Source organism: Geotrypetes seraphini, chromosome 5 (genome assembly GCF_902459505.1).
Source record: "Geotrypetes seraphini chromosome 5, aGeoSer1.1, whole genome shotgun sequence".
NCBI lineage: Eukaryota > Metazoa > Chordata > Amphibia > Gymnophiona > Dermophiidae > Geotrypetes > Geotrypetes seraphini.
The window spans coordinates 210,436,949-210,459,248 of NC_047088.1; the positions used below are offsets into that span (position 1 = coordinate 210,436,949).

Genomic DNA, 22,300 nt, shown 5'->3' on the forward strand with positions numbered 1-22,300 from the left:
GAGATTTATTGGCTGACTGGATCTTGCTAAGCCACGCTTGAGTAATCGGAGCTGTGCTGCTGTGCTAAAGCCCTGAAGTGGGGAACGTCACTCCCTCTGGCAGATCGGCATTAGTCTTCCAGCCTTAAGCATCATAACGTTTTATAAACTGCAAGGTCACATCTATTTAAAATGTGATATTCAGTGTTTTGCATTAGAGAAATAGATTCATCAGCCTTGTGAACACTGCGAGCTCTCTGAAGGACCGGGGCATGGATTCCGCTCTGGAGGGGGAAGGCTGTGTTTAGAAGTGTTTCAGATGCAGAAGGATGACTTGTCACAAAGGGATGCTCGCTCAGTGCCTTGGGCTGTAGCATCAAAGGGAAGCAACTGGAGAAGCCTTGTGTGCAGTTGGGAATTGATCAGAGCATCGAAGTGGTGTCAACATGCCAGTACGAAGAGGCCATGTGGCACCGCAAAATACATTTCTGGGGACCATCATCCGAAAATTTGAAGGGCAAAGTAAGTTCTAATGAAATGTGCAGCATAGATTTCTGCAGGTTTTACTTGCAAGATTTCAGGTGCAAGGAGAGCTGTTTAAGTTTCCAGCCGGAGAGGATATACTACACCTCTCAGACTTCGGTCTTTCCAAAGTGAAAGGCATTGCTTTTACATTACTGCATTTAATATATACAAAGTCATTTTCAAGTAAAAAGTAATGATTCATGATTTAATCATCTGTTTTCTCCTGCCTAAAAGCTAGTTAAAAATGAATAGCTAGCTTTAACCTAAAAACCTTTTTCATAAACATGGAACCTGTGAAATAGTTTTGCTGTAATTTAAAGAGCATTTCTATGAGCCATTTACATGTTCATCTGAAAACCTGAATACAGGTGAGGTGTTTTTCAGAGTATCTTGTTTAGCATTCGTTTTGTATGAAGGTATAAAGCTTCTACTGGGCTATTACTAGGATTTCTTTTGTACTGATGGAAGACCTGACAGGTCTCTAATCTCTGATACCAAAAAGCTATAAGAGAATTGTGGGTCAAGTCCAAAATGCATCACTAGAAAAAATATTAACTACCTCCCTGCTTTTATTTTTCCCACCTATTTTAATCTTTTCCCTGTTATATGGTTAAAAATAGACTAGGAAGTACTGCAAGAAAAATATTGTGGAGCTGATTTTATAAAGGGCATCTAAGGTTATCCACCTCTTAGGTGTCTAATTTAGGGCTCCTTTTACAAAGCCACATTAGGCTTTTTTATCACTGGCCATGGCGGTATTAGCTCCGACGCTCATAGAATTCAAAAGCCTAATGCGGCTTTGTAAAAGTGTATGTGTGAGGGGGGGGGGGATAATTGGCAAAATACCCTTAATAGTCTCAATAATTGAGGAAAAAATTTAATTGGGCGATAAGACGCCTATCGCATAGTATTTAGTGGCAAAGTGGGCATTTATATGGGTGAAGCATTACTTAGGCACTGCTAAGCGCAATTCTCCAAAAACTTAGGCACCTGAAATGTAGGCCTATGTTTTCACGTTTTTATTTATTTATTTATTTTTAAAATTCATAGACCGTTTAAGTCTAAGTAGTTTCCATTCAAAACATACATAATATTCAGTCGAACAACACATTACACATGTTATAACCATTACGACCAATTTATGTTACATTTACAATTTAATAAAATATGCTCAACATAAATTCAAACTTAAAATCCCTTCATATCCCTCAGCTAATCATAGCATTCTGGGTAAGAGCAAAAAAAAAAAAAAAAATTATTATTAAATTTCTGTTCAATGTATACTAATGCTAGATCATTCTTCCATGCTATATCATGAAAAGGCGTCAACAAATAGGCTCCACTAGCTGTGATTCTATAAATGGCGCCTAAGTGTGATTGACATGCGGCTGGCGCCATTTTTCTAGGTGCTGGTTGATTTAGCCGCCATTTATAGAATCAGCTTCTGCATGCATTTTAGCATTTGTCAATGAGAAATAATTGTGTGCCCATAATTAGACTTGAAGTTCCATGTCATGGAGTTTGTGATAGGAGGCAAGCTGATATGTGCAATAATGTTAATGTTGAACTCATTTCCCCTTTACTCTTTCTCACTTAAAATCCTAGGAAAGTTAACTGTGTCTGCAACCACCGCTATGAATCTTCTTAAGAATGTTAAAAAAAACAACCAAAACTGGTGACAAATATGGAGTTATGCATAAAACATTATGATGGTCAATTAAAAAAAAAAAAAAAAATCAGCTCCATAATCCAGAGACTTTTACGGGGAAAGTGCAAGAGGTTTTTATTTGCAGCTTTAGAAGAGGACTGACCACTGGCAAATACGGCACTGCTAAAACAATTGCATGGTTTTTTTGTGATTGTAAATACAAGCAAATGCTGCAGAAGGTGTAATGAGACGTGCAAATATCAGGAGATATGTTTAGCTTTGAACGCATCAGCCCCTCTTGCTTTTTACCATGTTTGCTTTGGCATGGTGTCATTTAATTTCCCATTAGTGTCTAATTTTATCACTTAGGCCCTGATTCACTAAGCTTTTCCCCTCATAGACACGGAATGGGAAAAAAGCCTTAGTGAATCAGGGCCTTGATAATTAGATTTAATAACAGAGAAGTTGCTACTGCAGTTCTGGTAGTATATCATATGATTTCCAGCCTCTTGCACTGACACTCCTGAATTACTTGCATATTTATATAACAATTTGGTTAAGTGCTCCAGGACATATTAACTATAATTAACAGGATATGTTTACAGGTGCTGTGGGAGATTTCTCTTAGGGTACTTTCAATAAAGTGCATTCAAAATTTGCAGTTAATGCACTGTATATTAGTCACAAAAAATGATGCAGGTAACTGTAAAGCCTCAGTGGTATATCTGTTGGAGATGTGCCCAGCATCTTCCTACACAACTAACACAATGACAACAACCTATCACATTATAACCGCATTGCAGATAACATGGATTAATCTAATGCCACCTTTTGAGGTGCTATTAAGTGGTCTGTGCTAACTGACTTAGTAAGTTAATGTGAAGTAAGTTTCTGTGTGTTATCTGCAAGGCACAGCTCATGCCCATTCCCTACTCCTTTATATAGAAACATAGAAACATGATGGCAGATAAAGGCCAAATTGCCCAACCAGTCTGCCCATTCGCAGTAACCATTATCTCTTCTTCTCTCTAAGAGATCCAATGTGCCTATCCCATGCTTTCTTGAATTCAGTCTTTGTCTCCACCACCTCTTCCAGGAGACTGTTCCACGTATCTACCACCCTTTCTGTAAAAAAGTATTTCCTTATATTACTCCTGAGCCTATCACCTCTTAACTTCATCCTATGCCCTCTCATTTCAGAGCTTCCTTTGAAATGAAAGACTCGACTCATATGCATTTACGCCACATAAGTATTTAAATGTCTCTATCATATCTCCCCTCTCCTACTTTTCCTCCAAAGTATACTTATTGAGATCTTTACACCTTAAGATGTAGACCACGCATTTTAGTAGCCTTCTTCTGAACTGACTCCATCCTTTTTATATCTTTTTGATCAGTTAATATGGGAATTAGAATGTGCTGTCAAGTCACCACATTAAGGGCCAGATTCTCATTGTGCTTCCGAAAGTTAGGTGGCAGTAGGCCATCTAACTTAATTGCTTTAATTGATAATAAACAACACAATAATTGACCGCATTGTTTAAAACCAATTATAAGGTGATTAACAAAAAAAAAAAAAAAAGCCGCCGCTAAGCAGCCTCCCTGACCAGCCCCTACCTCCCTGGTGGCTAGCAGCGCATAGTGACACTGAAGCCTGGAAAGGGGCATAGTTAGAGTGGCACTGGACTTCGGTGTCACTATGCACGGCGGCCACAATTCTAATGTGACCCTGGTCACTGAAAAAGCAGGCTTGTGAAACCCTAGCCTACTTTTCTGGTGCCTAAACATAGAAACATAGAAACATAGAAATAGACGGCAGATAAGGGCCACGGCCCATCTAGTCTTCCCACCCCAATGACCCTCCCCTACCTTTCTCTGTGAATAGATCCCACGTGTCTATCCCATTTGACCTTAAAATCAGGCACGCTGCTGGCCTCAATAACCTGAAGTGGAAGACTATTCCAGCGATCAACCACCCTTTCAGTGAAAAATAATTTCCTGGTGTCCCAACAAGCCGTGATTCTGGAAGTGGTGCCTGTCGGTGATTGACATGTGGCAGGTGCCCTTTTTGTAAGCACCTGCCATGAATTGATGAATTGCGGATCTAAAAATAAATTGGTTTTGTGCTAGTCCAGAAAGGTCCTCCAGAGTCATCCCCATGGTTGTTTCCAACATGTCCAGCCATCTGATTGCAGGTCACCCTCTTCACCTGGTTCCTTCAATCTTCCAAACATGATGTCCTTCTCCAGTGATCTCACTCTTCTGATAGCGTGACCAAAATAAGACAGTTGTAACTTCATCATTTGGGCTTTGAGTGACATAGCCGATTTGATCTCTTCCGGAATCAATTTGTTAGTTCTTCTGGCAGTCCTAAATGTTAGTCTACACTAATTTATAAATAAGTGCTAAATCTGTGGATGCAGAGGGTATTGAACACCCACAGTATTGAACAAGCCCTCTTACTGTGTCTAGACACAGTGTTTACCAGCTCTAATATTTTTGAAAGAGTTGGCATCAATAAATTCATACATTGTCCCCCAGATTCTATATAATCCAAAATTGGATGACAATATTTGGGCACTGATCAATTAAATTAGACAAGGAACCAATTAGTGCCAAATGTTTGTGCTAACTGACACTAATTGGGAATTGGGTGCCTAATATGTATAATATGTATATGCAATGTTATGGAATACTAGGGATGTGTGCCCAAACTGGGTGCTGGAAAATTATATCTGGTTTCACGGTGATACTAGCTAAAAATTATGTCTGATCATTCCAATGGATTCTCTAATAGTGTATACACTTGGATATCAAAAGTTCCTTGCTCTTCCAAGTGTGTCATTGGACCCCTGAGGAAGGTGCTCACTCGATGAAACACTGGCCATGTTGGGTCTCCTTATGTCTGTAGTTTTATATGTTCCTCTATGAATAAAAGATTCTGTTTTATTTCAACTCAAAAGTGGAAGTATCTTTCTGTCCCTTCTCTTTTGACCGGATTGGACTTTCTGGTGAGACATTTTCTGTTCTTTTTTGGACTAAATTTGGGTGCCAAAATCATCACTCAATGCTATATTCTAGAATAGCTATTATAGAATAGCATTGAACACTGATTTTTCAGTATCATTTATTAAATTGGCCCCTATAGGTGTGCGACTCCTTTTTGGCACCCTGAAGTGGTAAGAAAATATTCTATAAAGGCATCTAGCCACCCAAATTCCATTATAGAATCAATGTGCATTGTGTTTAAGTATCTGCAGATCCCCCAGTTATACTCCTGGTGTAACTACAGGCAGCAAAATGAAACAAGTATACACATAACGGATAGTGTAGCTGGTTTTAAGAAAGGTTTGGACAATTTCCTGGAGGAAAAGTCCATAGTCTGTTATTGAGAAAGACACCATTGCTTGCCCTGGATCGGTAGCATGGAATGTTGCTACTCCTTGAATTTTTGCTAGGATTGGCCACCGTGAGAATGGGCTACTGGGCTTGATAGATCATTGGTCTGACCCAGTAAGGTTATTCTTATGTTCTTATGTTCTTAAGTGGTGCACCCCCCCCCATCCCTCATTCTCTACCCATGTGATTGTATGTGCTATCAAAAAAAAAAAAAGCAAAACAGAAAAAAAGAAACTGTTATTAAATATATTAAGCATTTCTGTGCAATGGCACTTATGTGCAACACAGAACAGCACTTTGCTGTTTTGCTGCGTCTTGAGCATGTAAGGGTACACTTCCCTGTGAAAGTGACATTTATTCTGTACAATAACTCCCAGATTCTATATAGGGTGCCCAAAATTGTGTGCTCAAATTTGGTGGTGTGCCCATGTTGAGCATGCATTTTAGGCCAGATTCTGTAATTGGCAACTAAAAAGATAGGCCTTCATTATAGGCGCTTAAGTTCTTTATAAAATCACGCCTAGCGACACCTAAGTCACTCTCCTCCTCTGCACATGTCTATTTCACTGTTAGGTGCCATATGATAAGCATCCATATTTTCTAAAATAGTACCAATTTTTTTTTCCAATTGTGAGCTTGTTAAAGCTCATAATTGGCACCGATTTACAAATAAATGCTGGATTTTACTAAACTGCGCTAGGAATTCTATGAACATTGGAGCATTTACCTCACCAGCCCATATTAAAAACCTCTAGTGCCCGTTAGTAAAATGAGCCCTATGATAGGTGTCCTTTATAGAATTTGCCCCTTTGAGCATAAGCGGATAACTAGCAGTAATTGGGCGCTAACAGCTAATTATTGCAATCAATTGGCTCCAGTTAGAATTTATGCATACATCTTGTTAAGCGCTATTCTATAAAGATCAGTGTGCAAATCTTTTAGTGCACAACTGAAAAGGGGGCAAGGCATTGGGAGTGACAAGGGCAGGTCAGGGGCGTTCGCTAAACAAGTACACAGTATTACTGAATACCGGGGATCTGTGCCTAATTTACACACCAAGATTTATATAAATCCTTATTCCTAAAGTTGGGCGTGGATCCTGGCGCTATGTGCTATTTTATAAATGACATGCAATTTGGAACACTGTTTATAGCATAGCACTCTACGCAGATACAGGTAGTCATCGACTTACGACCGCAATTGGTTCTGACTGATAGGTCGTAAGTTGATTCGGTCGTAAGTCGGCCTATGTTAATAAAGTACTGTATTCAGTAATGTACTAACTATTTTATACCCCTCCCGGCCTACCTTTCCCCTGGTGGTCCAGCGGTGTATCCTGCCTGAGCCCCTCCTGCCGATGTCAGAAGCCAGCAGCGCACCTGGGCCGGCACGCGCAGGAGCGAGCTTTTAGAACTCCTGCCCTGCCCTAAACCGCTGACTGAAACACTGCCGTAAGTTCTCACGGGACTTGTGGTTCTCGCGGCACTTGTGGTTCTCATGGGACTTGTGGTTCTCCCATGAGAACTTATGGCAGTGTTTCAGTCAGCGGTGCAGGGCAGGGCGGGAGTTCTAAAAGCTCGCTCCTGCGCGTGCCGGCCCAGGTGCACTGCTGGCTTCTGACATCGGCAGGCGGGGCTCAGGCAGGATACACCGCTGGACCACCAGGGAAAAGGTAGGCCGGGAGGGGTAAAAAATGTAATTAGTACGGGCTGGGGAAACACGTCGTAAACTCAAACGGTCGCATGTCGCATAGGTGGTAAGTCGACAATGACCTGTATTTATTTTTGGGCACCCAAATGTGGGGGCCATTTACTGAATCTAGTTCTAAATGCTCAAGTGGCTTGTACATATTGTCTCTCTCTTTCAGAATTACCCATGTTTTTGTTTGTTGCCTAAATTTATCTCCATGGTCATGCATTGCTCTTTGCGTTGCTTGGCTGATGGGTTTGAGTAGTGACCTCCATTTTTCTCCCATTTTTGTATTCAAGAACATCCATCAGACTTGTAAGATGTGACAGCCACCTCTCCAACTTACTGATCTCAGCACCAAACTACAAAACCTTCAGAAGAGAAATAAAAACCATGCTATTCAGGAAATTTATCAAGCGAGACTCATGATATAACCGATTACCTCTTTTTTTCCCCCAGACCCTAAACATTCCAACCAAACAGCCAACCAAACCTTGTAATGACCAGAACACCTCTTTTTGTAATCCGCCTAGAACCGCAAAGTATTGGCAGAATAAAAGACACCAATGTAATGTTTATTAACATATTAGGTCTGTACACTAGCTCTCCCTTTACCAAGGGTACACCTTTGTAATGTATCTCCTGTAGCATCCCTGTACTGTACTAAATTGAATCTTCTTAAATTGTACTGTAAATCACCTTGAATTGATTTAGGCATAGCAACTCATAAATCCCATTTTAGATTAGATTAGAATTGCCTCCTAGGTGTTTAACATACTCAAGTTAAAGGCCCCTTAGAGTCTAACAAGAGCTCTAGCTCATCAGTGTTGGATGAGAGAACAGCGAACCTGAACAGTCCCAAACGCAATCCAAAATTTCATTTTGGCAGCGAGCATGTGTGATGTTAGTAATGCTACCAAGGGTTATTGTGATTCAATACATTTTCAAACTGGAAGAATATCCTAATGAGACTGAGAATCAGAAGGCCAATTCTCATAACTCCCAAGGTAGAGCCAACAGCGCATACCCCATTCCGCCGAAACAGAGCAGAAAAATAATTTTCCAATGCTCAAAAGAAATGATCTTCAAATTATTTGCACACTGTAAGAGTGAAAGCAAGGGGAGGAAGGTGCGTGATGTTTGCGCAGAGTGTCACGGTAATTGCAGCTCTTATGTGCATATGCCAGGCAAACAACCCTACAGCACACATCGGTGCTGTTTTTCCTGCAGTCATAAATATAAGCTTTTCAACATTTTTTTTTTTTTTTACTGGGAAGTCTTATATTGAAGCAGAGAAAACAGGCAAAATGTGCTTTCACTTTTAGATTTGCCGGGACTCACACACATTTCTTTCTCACTAGCGGCACAGAGGTTTGAATGGACTTTCATCTGCTTCCAAAAGAAATCAAATCCAGCAGATTTTTTTTTTTTTTTCAATTATCTTTATTAACAATTGCAAAGGAACATACAACCATGAGCAGAACAAGCAAAAATAAAGCATCCAGATTTTAAACTGGAAATCAAAAGACATCCTTCTTCAAACCTTCCACTGCCAGCTCCAGTCTGGCTATATTTTTCCGGCAGGAAGAACAGGGATTTTTTTTGCATGCTGTTCTCTGAGCATTGGGAAGGCATAGCAGACGATGTCATTAACATATGTTTGACTATATAGCAATACAATTTGCAGCCATCTCTGCTGTGCACATTGTTTTCTGCGCTAAAGACCTATGATCATTCCACACAGATTTATATGCACATCATTCCCATTCTAACTGGCCTTATCGCTGGCGATAGGTTTTGAAAATCAGCTTGCAGGGAAGCTAGGCTTCAAATCCCACTGCCCCTTCTTGCGGACTTTGAGCAAGTGGCTTACTCTCCATTGTCTCAGGTACAAACTAAGGGGCCCTTTTACTGGTCTTGGCACAGGCTACTGCAAGATTTTTCCCAAATGCCAAGCTCAGATTTACCGCAGCGCTATATTAAGGATTTTTTTTTTTTTTTTTTGCGGGTACCACGCTAATTTTTCCATTATCGTGCAGGCCATACAAAAGGATAATGTGGGAGCACTAACCACCTCCTATTCAGGAAATGAAAAATTATGTCTGTCCTATCCTTTTAGCATGTGCTAATGTGAACACACTAGCTGGATAATGTTTTCCATGCCCATTTCCCACCTATGCCATGCCCCCTCCCATAAAATATCTTTAAAAATAATAAATTATGGCATGCTAGGAGGCAAACTACTACAAAATGCTTTAACATGTTTTGTGGTATCACTTAATGCAGTTTTGTAAAAGTGCCCCTTAGATTTTAAGCCTTAAGGAGAAGGAAAATACCAACTGTACCTAATTAAAAGCCATAGGCTAAATTAAAATGTAACCCTTCCTGACCTACTACTGATAAAGTATGAGGTAAATCCAAAATATGTTTGAAGAGATTCTCTCGACCTCTGTCCTACTCCTTAACCACTAAAATACAATGTAATTGTGTTCATAATATTGTTTGTGAAAAGCTATGCCCAGAAAGCCGTGCAGTCAAACTAAATCCAACAAGGGATGTAGTTAGTGAGTTGTCCTCATAACTACAGTAAAAATGGAAAATTTATTTTACTTTATGAGTTGTATTTTAGAAAGGACATATAAATCGGATATCTGATGTTTGCCTAGTATTTTACAGAATCTACCTATGCAGAGTTTATTTTAAAATATGTTGATGAATGGACATTTAGACACTGATTACCATATATACTTGACTATAAACCGATCCAAATATAAACTGAGGTGACCTCTTTCCCTAAAAAAGGAGGTAAAAAAGGTTGACTCAAATATAAACCAAGATTAGAAATTTAGGTGATCCCGGTGAGCCAGTCTACAAAAACTAGACATCTTGCTGTAAGTTTTAACATTTTTTTTTTTAATGTAAATATTTTTATTAGCACAAAACCACACAATATTTACAATAATGCAGTTTAAACAATATCTCCCTGTTCCTTGTTCCCTAACCTCCATCTCTCCCTGTGGCAGTTCAAAATTGCAGTAGAAAAACGAGTATAGGGAAGTATCAGGTGCCTTCTTTCTACCAGGGGAATCTTAAGATGTAAGAGGAGATAGAGCTGGGCGTTGGGTCTTCTTCCCCAGAGGTCAAGGGAGGAAAAAGAGAAGGGCAAGGTGTGAGACTTTTTCCCTGAAGAAGGACAATGAATTATCAAAGCCTTAATAGCACAGTGCACAAAGTGCCAGAAGAAATAGGTCCACCAGCATTCCTCACTCACACCTCCTTCCCTAGTCCATGAGTACCCCATACTCACACCCCCTTCCCAAGGTTCCCCAGCACCTCCTACTCTCACCCTGTCTTCAGGTCCAACAGCACCCCTTACTCTCAGCCCCGCCCCGGTCCAACAACACCCTTCACTCACATCCCCTCCCCAGGTCCATCAGCACCCCATATTCTTACCTACCTACAGCTGTACCCCATACTCATATCCCTCCAAGTCCAGCAGCACCCTTCACTCATCCCCCAGGTTCAAAAGCACCCCCCATTCTACTCACCCCCCATGTCCAGCAACAGCCCTTACTCTCCCCTAGGTTCAGAAGCACTCCTTCTCAACCCTTCCACCCCCTACTCCAGCACCGCATCTTGGTAACCTCTGCCCAAGATGACCTATGCCTTTGTTATCCATGAGTGCTACCTCCTGCCCCACTAGCATCGTGCTTACCCATTCGATGTAGAAGAAAAGCTGCTGCCGCCAATTCTGAATGCTGATCTGTTGCGGGACTTTGAGCCTGCCAGCTCCTGCCTTATCTAATGGAGGCCTGGGATTTGAACCCTGAATCTCTACACCATGAGCCTCTAACCCCAAGGTCAACTTTTTTCAATGTTTCTGATTTTTTTTTTTTTTTTAAATATAAGTTTGCTTAGTGCTTCAACTGAAAGGTCTTGTGTACCTAATCATGTATGTCAGACATTTTACAAACATACACATTTATTTTACCTAAGGCTGTTGCACAGGTCTATATTTCTTGTCAGTTTTGCATTCAGGAAGGGATCATCAACCATTAGAGGGTTAAGGAGGCAACCTCCCCCTAACCCCTCCAGTAGAGTGCTGCTTAATGCGAGCACGTTTCTGAGAGTGAAATGTCCTGGGTAGCAGGTGTAAATCATGCCATCAATCATTTTGGACACAAACGTTCATTCCCCTTCTGAAATGGGAACTATACATTTATTATAAGGCCTGTTTCCGTCCCACCCAAAACTCACCCAGATCATGCCTCCTTGCCATATTCCCCTTTGCAAGTTTTAGAATGTATATCCAAACTTTGTAAAATTAGGATTTAGATGGCTATACAATATAAATGTCTAAATGCCAGTTTATGCACATCTGAAACACAAATAGTGATTCTACAATAAGCACTTAAACTATGTGGTTTATGCAATAAAGCATAGTGTGTATGGGAATTGCCTTCATTGCACAATAAAAATATCTCATTATGTAGTAAGACCTTAACATGCACTTTAAGGCAGTCCCCCGATATACTGATATGTTCTTGCTAAAATTAGTATTTACCTGAATATAAATGTCATGTTCAAATGAGGCTTTATAGAAAAGAGTATGGTAGGTCCTGTTCCCTCTAAATATGTAGAAGCCCTCCAACTTCATTGCTGCCAGTGGGTGGTGGTGCTTCAATATTATGTTTTCAATTGCTAAGGATAGGTAGGTTCCATAGAGCCCTAAAAGCATGCTTGTCTCTCATTATGGCACCCTTTACTGGCAGGACTGTAGGTGGAGGAATCTCACTCAGTTTAGAAAGAACAGTGGTGGTAGGCTCTCCTGTATCCTGTCAAACCTATTTCACATGGGCTGTTTAAAACCAAAATTTTTATAATAGATTCTATAAATATTGATCAAGATGGGCGCCAGAAAAGACTGGCACTAAGCACAATTTTTTAAAGGGCACACACCTTTTATAGAATCAAACGGCCAATTCCTGCACTCTAACTATATGCTTAAGGAATCGTAGGGGTAATACTAGTTTAGATACTAGTGGAAGTCAGAAAATTGCTCAAATCCAAAACTATATAGACTGACCTCTCTTTCAAAGCCAGTAACCTTAGCATGAACCGTGGTCAGCAAAATATGAGTCACTCAGAAACGTGAAACTCTTCAAGGGAGGAACGCTCCCCCCTAGAGATGGATCAGAGTTTGCCTTCCAGTCATTGCAACTGTGTCAATGCTGGTCACGCTCCATGTTTGGTTACAAAAAATAAATAATTAAATAAAGGTTACAGTCTTGCAACTTCTTGTGTGAGTTCTTTCTTATTTTTTCTTTTTCATAAAATAAACATCACTCTATGGGTTGTAAATAATGTGATGACTTAACTTTGTATCGGGTAGGGGGTCTCTACGTGGCCCCGTTTCGATTGCTTCTTCAGGAGACCCGAATCAAAGTCGCTATAGAAATCCTTAATTCAGCACTTATACGTTTTGAACTTCGTGATGTGACAACATCGCCGAAGGACGCTGTCAGTGTATACAAATTTTCAACTGCCAGGTTTATTTTATGAAAAAGAAAAAATAAGAAAGAACTCACACAAGAAGTTGCAAGACTGTAACTTTTATTTAATTATTTATTTTTTTGTAACCAAACATGGAGCGTGACCAGCATTGACACAGTTGCAATGACTGGAAGGCAAACTCTGATCCATCTCTAGGGGGGAGCGTTCCTCCCTTGAAGAGTTTCACGTTTCTGAGGGACCCTAACTATATGCGCCAGACTTACACCTGTTGAAACCTGGTAAAAATACTGGCTCACAAGTTGGGTACACTGAGCCATGCAATTTCTCGGAATGCCCCCGACACACTCCTGGCCACGCCATTTGGGAATCACATGTTATGGGATTTCGACATCCAGCATTCTAGAATAGCATAGCGCCAGATGTGTGTACAAATCCTAATTGTTGCCAATAAACGTCAATAGTCGGTTGATAGTTGATGGCTTGTTAAGCAATTCTGTTGCACACACATTTCAGCAGCACAGTATTAAAAAAATCCAGGTGTTAGTGACTTCTTCTCACTCTGTGTTAATTTTTGTGTGTGCACACTGTCTGCTAAAATCGCTCATACTCCTTATCTGCAAGTGAAAAGGTTCATTTAGCAGCTGAGTGGTCCTCTTCCTTAATTCCTCCATGAATAATGTGGTAATCCTCACCCCTCCCAGCATCACACAGCCTCTCCGGATCACCCGCCCTTCCAATCCCCCTTTCACACAGCAGTAACATAACCTTATTTATGGGGCTAGTAAATAATACCTCCAGGCAATGCAGATTCAATCAGATCTACAAAACTTGAAAATTACATACGCGCATTTGGTCTATTTTCTTTTCTGTTGTAATCAGATTATTTTGTTGCTGATGACTCATGGTTCCATGTATATGATATTGACATAATCCAGTTTTTCCCTTTTTGTATTTTGACAAAATTTTCAATAAAATTTCTTGGGGAAAAAAAACCCCACAAAACACTGGCCATTTATTTGATTTAACTGAATGCCACAGATCCAGCATTAGCACTGTGCTAGTAAAAGAATACTCCAGCCCTTCCACCCCTCTGCAATAGACACCTACTGTATCAAAGGAGCCCCCTTTCTTTACTGAAAGACAGGCTATAAAATATTTTTCTATTGGGGGCTACATTTTATATTTTATAACACACTTTGCTTATTGCCATATGTTTTGTCAAATAGTGTCAAAGTATGGCAGTGCATTGTCCCCACCCAGCCTCTCTCGCTCATCTAACCTCCCCTCACCAGCTTTCACCCAGCCTCTCTCGCTCATGTAACTCGTCCCCATCACTATTGTTCACTCAGTTTCTTTTCCTTCAACTAGCTTCAGTTGCAGAAGAAATGGTGGGATTCCTGGTTTCCCCATCATGACTTGTCTCTTTATGAGCTGTAGCCACATGGTGACAGAAGATCAGATTGGTCTCACAGTTTCTGGCTACTCTCGTGGCTTCAAGTCTCATGAGATTTAAAAGCATGAGATCAACCCGAACTTCTGGCACTGCACAACTCATGTTTACAGATGGCCAAGTTGCAGCGGGGGAAGAATTAATCCCACAGTAAGCATCACAAGAATGTGCCAAACTTCTGAGGGCCAGGAAAAAAGTACATAGTGGGTCAGGTTTTGGCCCACAGACCATAAGTTGGACAAGTCTGCTATAAAACATCCCTGTCACAATAGTACTTAATGCTTATTGCACGCTAAAGGAAACATTTATTTATTTAGATTTTTATCCCTTCCTCCCAAAAAAGCTCAGAACAGGTTACAAGAAGATAGTCACAAAATAAATCCAAGGACATGACTAGTTACAAATAGGAAGTACATAGGAGGCATATAGGGCAGGAGTCTGTTTGTTGATGTCATTTGTAACAGAAAAGGAGAGTCTTTACTGCTCTTTGGAAAGCCGTCAGTGAAGCACTTCTGAACAGCATTCAGGGTCAGAAGTAGGGCAGGGTGTCGGGGATTTTTTTTTCCTGCTGCTGTGCTTTAAGTTAACATAAGAACATAAAAATTGCCGCTGCTAGGTCAGACCAGTGGTCCATCATGCCCAGCAGTCCGCTCACGTGGCGGCCCTCTGGTCAAAGACCAGCACCCTGAGACTAGCCCTACCTGCGTACGTTCCGATTCAGCAGGAACTTGTCTTAAGTTTTTGTTTTAAGTTTTTTATTGATTTTTTCATATAACAACAAGTGTAATAAATTTTCATACAATTATTTTAACAATACACTTGATATTTCTAATGTACTTTATATAAAACATATCTTATATTATCCTTATTATGATTTTACATATCATATAAACTATAATGATTTTATCAATTATTATTTAATTATGAATCCTCTTCCCTCCCTTTATTTTGTTATTGTCACATAAGAATAACATCTATTATGATAAATTATTTATAATTTATGACAAAGAGAATAAAAACCTTACCCCCTCCCACCCTCCCTCCTTTAACCATTATCTTAATATGGGAAAAATGAAAATCAGTCATTACAAAAATCTGTTAATGATCCCCAAATCCTCTTGAACGTATCTAACTTGTCTAACTTGGTCTTGAATCCCTGGAGGGTGTTTTCCCCAATGACAGACTCCGGAAGAGCATTCCAGTTTTCCACCTCTCTCTGGGTGAAGAAGAACTTCCTTATGTTCGTACGGAATCTATCCCCTTTCAATTTTAGAGAGTGCCCTCTCGTTCTCCTTACCTTGGAGAGAGTGAACAACTTGTCCTTTTCCACCAAGTCTATTCCCTTCAGTACCTTGAATGTTTCAATCATGTCCCGTCTCAATCTCCTCTGTTTGAGGGAGAAGAGGCCGAGTTTCCCTAATCTTTCGCTGTACATTTCTGGCACTGTTCAGCAAGAGATTATTCGAGTGGAGATAGGAGGGTTCATTTCACATGCTGAATTTGCCTGTTCCAATGCTGCCGGTGTCATTGTAATTTGTTTGACTTGTTAATGATAAATTTTATGGATTTGTTGTTTTTATTCTTATGTATATGACTATTGTACATAAGTGGGATAGAAACGTTTAAAATAAATAAATAATAAATTCAGAGTTCAGTGATGATCCGAGCAGGAGGGTCCTTCAATCGCTCAACGTCAACGTGCTCCTCGCAACCGCATTGACTCCCACTGAAGTCACTTCTGGGTGCCGTGCGCAGGAAGTGACATCAGAGGGAGAGCCGACACGGTCGTGAGGAGCATGTTGAAGTCGTCGCTCGCTTGGTGAAAACTAGAGGTTTGGGGGAAGGGAAGGGGCACCTGTGCAGCAGGGGGGGTCGGGGACAGGGCAGGGGGGCAGAGGTGAGGGCGGGGGAGGGACGTCACTGCCCCAGGCGCCCCTCACCCTCATTACACCACTGATGATAGGCACCTGTTTTAAATAGATGGGTGAGCTGAAGAGGACTTGGCAGCTCCAGATGAGGCCCTGTAACCGAATGAATGAGAGAGGGTTGTGCTATGCCAGAGTGGATTGAGAATCTGCATATTCTTTATTGCAAGCTAAGGGGGAGAAAATCCTTCTTGGTTATTGATGCTTTCCCTTACAGTCGCTTTTCATAGGGCATTTTTCAGCAGCTAGCATGAAAGCTACACTATTATTTTTGTGATAAGGTTTTGCAGTTACCATGTGGTAATTGTCAAAATTAATCATTGCAACTTCAAAATTTCTTTGTTAGCAATTGGAGAGCCTTCCTAGTCATTTCTCATTCAGTTAACAGAGAAAGAAAATGTTAGTGCACATTATATATATATAAAACACATAATGCTATGCAGTGAGCTATAGCTATGTAGTGTTATAGAATAAAGGGGGTGGCGCCAGGAATAACACTTGGTTTTTAGGAGATGTAAGGGTTGGTTCCCAAAATTGGGAGGGGGAGGGGAATCAAAATCTGCACTCAATCCTATTCTATAATGGGTGCTGACTTTTTATTTTTATTTTTGAGCACCATTTACTCAATCTAGCACTTAAAGTGGCAATTAGTATACACTAAAGGCTAGCTTCTGCAACCAGCGCTGGTATTGGCTGGTGCCTCCAAAACCTGTCACAGAATCGCAGCCATGTGTAAAGTAGATGTCGGAAATATAGACCAGGTTCACTGGCCTACATTTCTGACGCCTACTTTACATGAGAATCACGTTTTTCTGGTACCTACTTTACATGAGAATCGCATTCCTGCCAGCGTCTATGGTCACTTCCGGTGCAAGCCATACCCACTTTGACCGTAGGCTGGTAGATGCCTCTCTGGATGGGACATTGGCAGCCTGTTCTGTAAGTGCCTGCAAGTACCTATATTTTTTTAAAATTTGTTTTTAATTGGTTTTAAATGACACAGTCAATTACCACATTATCTATCGCCAATTGAACCAATTAATTTAGGCGGCGGTAGGACGCCTACTGCCACCTTTCGGCATCCCTACGAGAATCAGGCCTAACTGCTGAAGTACTGCCTTATCAAGTTTCAAGTTTATTAGGATTTTATATACTGCCTATCAAGGTTATCTAAGTGGTTTTTACAATCAGGTACTCAAGCATTTTCCCTCTCTGTCCCGGTGGGCTCACAATCTATCTAACATACCTGAGGCTATGGAGGACTGAGTGACTTGCCCAGGGTCACAAGGAGCAGCGCGGGGTTTGAACCCACAACCCCAGGGTGCTGAAGCTGTAGATCCAACCACTGCGCCACACACTCCTCACACTCCTCCTTATCTGTTGGCATTCATTAATTGTTCATGCAGCTTAAAAATAGCATCCAGACTATTATGTTTTAATATGCCCTCGGTAAAATATATCACATATTTTGTAAAGTCCCTCTTTAACATGCATATAAAAAGTTTGATGTTTTGTAACCTGTAAGTTGTTAGGATAAATTTATTGAATAATGGGGTAATTCTGTAAAACATTTGGGGGCAATTCTATGAAGGACACTAAGGAGGGGCTCATTTTCAAAAGGCAGCATAAACCGGCACTTGGATGTCTTTACCAGTCAAAACATCCAAGTAGGCATTTTCAAAACTGACTTTCTAAACATCTTTTTATTGAATAGACATCAGTTTTGTCTCCAGTGTGGCTAAATGCATGTTAAGAAGCAACGTGTACTTTTTTTTTTTCAGATAAAAAGTTCATCATCGCCAATGCAAGAGTACAGAACTGTGCTATAATCTATTGCAATGATGGATTTTGTGAAATGACTGGGTTCTCAAGGCCAGACATCATGCAGAAACCATGCACTTGTGATTTCCTGCATGGACCCAAGACCAAAAGGCATGATATTGCCCAAATTGCTCAGGCACTGCTTGGGTCTGAGGAGAGAAAACTGGAGGTCACGTACTATCATAAAGACGGTAAAGATTTTGTTTCCATGATTGTTATTGATTGGTTACCTTGATTCTTAAGAAAACTTAGTTAAAATTTGAGTAATGTATAGTAGATTATGAAAAAGTACTGTGTTCTATTAATCTGTAACTAAAAATAGGATATATCGCATGCCACACTTGCTGCAGCACCCATATGAAAGAAAAATAGTCTAGTGTTAAAATAATGACTATAAATCACTGTCTTCAACAATATTTATAAATTGTTGAAGACGAACACAAAGTAGATTCTAAACTGGCGTGCACTGAAAAATACACGTGGTGGCCTCAGTAGTAGCTACTTTCTCCCTCCCACCAGTAAAACCTAGCTACTCTCCCTCTACCCTTCCCCAAGGGACTCACTCTCCTTCATCCTCACTCCCCTCTCTCTCTCTCTCTCTTTTCCCCATCCAAATCTAATCTATCTTCCCCACTTTCCATTCCACCCCTTTTATCCCTTTCTATACCTTTTCAGCAGTTTCTCTTTCTCTACCTCCCTTGTCTCACCTCTTTATACACCAGCACGCCATCCCTTTCACTTTACCTCCCCCTAGCATATTTTATTTCTTCAGATTCCCTGCTTCCAATCACTTTCACTCTTTCTTCCCCTTTCTCTCCCTCCATTATTCCCTTCAGGAGCACTATCTCTCTTTCCCAGTCCCTCCCCTTACTCTCTAGGCTCTCTTTCCTCTTTTCTAATCCAACCACTCTGTCCCTTTCTATTTCCTACCAGCAGTTTCTCTTTCTCTCAGTGTCTACCACCTCCCTCTCCACAATACTCCCTCTCATTTTCTTTATCCCCCTCAGCATTTTTTGTTTTTCCGGCTTCCCTGCTCCCAATCACTCATTTTCACTTTCTCCCCCTTCCTTACTCACCTCAGGTGCTTTTTTTTTTTTCTCTCTCTCTCTCTCTCACTCTCTCCCTTTCATCTCCCTCCCCATGAACTCTTGGTCAGCTCCCCCTCACCTCCTTAGCACCCTTGGTACCCATAACATACCTCCTTCCATGGTACCGAGGCTCTGCATGGCACATGTCTTCTGCTTCAGATGTTTTGAAACACAATGTATCTGCCCATGACCAATAGAGCGTACGTGCATAATAGCGCCTGTCTGTATTTTGCTGCTTCAGCTACAACACTATTGCAAGGTTATATACGTATTTAGACATTAGCCTCCTAATTCTATTTTAAAAAAAACAAAAAACAACACACCAAAAATTGTGTTTGTAATTTTGGTTGCATACTCAAATTATTTGTAAAATTATTGGTGTTAATTAAAATCAATTAAGGGTTATATGTGCAAATTTGGGCATGGGATCTGCTCCAAAGTTTACAGGTGAGTCAAAAAAAGGGGGGGGGGGCACAGAAATGAATGGGGAATGCGTGGAATGGGGTGTTCCTTTAAATTACTCATGTAGTTACAGAACTAGGGCCTCCGTGCCTATATAATTGACTGTCATTTGAATTTTGAGAAGCAGATTTCATCTACAGTTGTGAAAGGATTTGGGGCATTAAGACAGCTTAGAGCTATTCGAGATTTCCTGGATGAGAAATTGTTACATACTTTAATCCATGCTTTTGTTCTATCTAAATTGGATTATGGCAACTTGGTGTATGCAGGAATAACAGTTGGGCAACTGAAATGTTTACAAACAGTACAAAATGCGGCAATTCGGCTGTTAGGTTACCAATGAAATTTAGAATTAAATTTAAAATCCTGATGCTGGCACATAGGACATTATTTGAGTTACAAACATTCTAACTCTCTAATCTAGTGTTATTTTACACACCTAGTCACTCAATGAGATCTTTAAATGACAATAGAGTAGCTGTTCCCCATATCTCAAAGGCTCACCTTGCCTCAACCAGAAATGGTGCATTTTTCTACTTGGTTCCAATATTGTGGAACAATTTACCAGTAGAGTTAAGGAAGGAAGAATCATTTCAAAATTTTAAGAGACATCTAAAAGCACATTTAAAAAAAAAAAAATGGCTTTCCCAAATTGAATAATGGAATGGGGACTGCAATCTGCATTAATTTGTACTGATTCGTGATTTGGATTTATTTCATATAACAGTTTTAGTGGCTATGTTTTAGAAATGTTAATTTTTTTATGCTCTCAAACTCTGCCAGTGATGAATCTGTGAAGTGTGTTGTGCCGGGAGTTGTATTAAGACCTGTACTAAAATACGACTGTTTGCTATCAGGATGCTTCATAGACTTTTCTATCTCTTAAATTTGTTTTATTTTATTTTTAATTTTTTATCTTTTTTCATTATATCTATTTCTTTGATTTTTGATCTTGGAAATGTATTATATGTTGTTATTACTTATTTTTAGTTTCTCAGGTGCTTTAGCTAGATTGTGAGCCTTTGGGACAGATAGGGTAGTTTTTATCAAGTACCTAATTTCATTTTAGTTTGATACATTGTAAACCGCTTAGGTCAGTAAAATGCAGGAGCGGTATAACAAATCTTAAATAAACATAAATATGCCTAAATTTAGTCACATTTCTTGGATGTAATTTTAAGTGTGGCTTATAGAATAGCACTTTCTAAGGTGCTGATTATTTGGGGCACCTAGGTGTACATTTAATAATTTAAAATTTTCTACAATATTTATCTGCTAAAAGGCATAATGATACATAAACTATGGTAGATATTACAAACTAAAAATTTAGATGTCACTCCAACTTTTATATTGGTTTTTGTTGAGTAGATGATTAAAAGAATGGCATAACTGTGTGATCAGCTTAACTAATTCTATACAAGTCTAACTACCATGAAATAATTTCTCAAATTTAGGTTTTACCCTCGGTTTACCACAATTTTGATGTTCCAGATATTATCTTGAGTTTTTCCTCTACATTAGAATCTTTACCAAGTATAGCCCTCTTTTACTAAGCCATGAAAGGGGTTTATACCACGGCCCAGGGCACTAAATGCTCCAACACTGCTCTGATGCTCAAAGAATTCTACATAGTAACATAGTAAATGATGGCAGATAAAGATCTGAACAGTCCATCCAGTCTGTCCATTAGTTATTCTCATTAAAAATACATGATTTAATTAACTTGTCTCGTCTTTGATATTTCTGGACCATAGACTAAAGTCCGCTTGGTATTGTCCTAGGTTCCAGCTCCTGAAGTTGCCATCTAAACTCACTCCAGCATATCCAACCATCCTGTTTTTTTCAGGATGTCTGCTGTAAAGTCTAGCCAGTAATGTCCTCATGTTCCAAGTTAATGGAGTTCCCATTGATGCCCTCCCGAGTCCATCCTAAATCATATCACCTTATATGGGACACAAACCGTACAAATCTGGCCTTAGTTCTTTAATTTATACCATTTGTTTTCTAATTAGAGATCCCCTGAGTCAACTTGATTATTGTAACTTCGCTTACTTGGCACTCTCCCAGAAGAACATGCGGCGATTGCAACTGGTACAAAATGCAGCGGTTAGGTTACTTCGTGGACTGAAGAAGTTTGATCACGTGACACCTTCCTACCGACTTCTGCACTGGCTGCGGATGGATGCACGTGTGAAATTCAAGTTTGGTTGTTTTTGCTTCAAGGTACTTTACGGCCTAGCCCCTAAATATATAACAGACCTTTTCTCCTTCACAACCAACAGATTCAGGAGAACCTCACATCCGAACTTTGTTTCTCCACCGGTTAGAGGTTGTAAATTTAAAAGTCATCACCAACATCTTCTCTCACATCAAGCAGCATTATGGGGTAAAGACCTGGAACAACTGTTCGTGCCTATTACTTATAGGGAATTCAGGAAACACCTAAAAACACATCTTTTTCCTGAAGTACTTAGGTAACTGATCTATACAATCTTAGTCCTCAACAAATGATCATTAGAACTGTTATTCACCAACTCTGAACTTTGTTTATTCCACTCGATCTGTAATACCTTATAATCATTGTAAACCGCATAGAACTTCACAGTCCTGCAGTATATAAACTGTTATTATTATTATCCCACACTTTTTTGAATTCCATCACCATTTTCTTCTCCACCACCACTCTCAGGAGGGCATTCTAGGCATCCATCACCCTCTCCATGAAAAAGAACTTCCTAACATTACTCCTAAGTCTTCCTCCCTGCAACCTCAAGTTGCACCCTCTAGTTTTACCATTTTC

General features: G+C 40.1%; 1 protein-coding gene across 2 annotated transcripts in view; it reads left to right on the forward strand.

Moving 5' to 3' along the window:
• The first annotated feature begins 254 nt into the window (after positions 1-254).
• Positions 255-22,300, forward strand: part of KCNH7 (potassium voltage-gated channel subfamily H member 7) — a 457,016-nt gene continuing 434,970 nt past the window's right edge. For both annotated transcript variants that reach the window (XM_033947144.1, XM_033947145.1), the window contains exons 1-2: positions 255-501; positions 17,911-18,141. In XM_033947144.1, the coding sequence (XP_033803035.1) occupies positions 426-501; positions 17,911-18,141 (307 nt within the window). In that variant the 5' untranslated portion in view covers positions 255-425. The remainder of the gene's footprint in view (positions 502-17,910; positions 18,142-22,300) is intronic.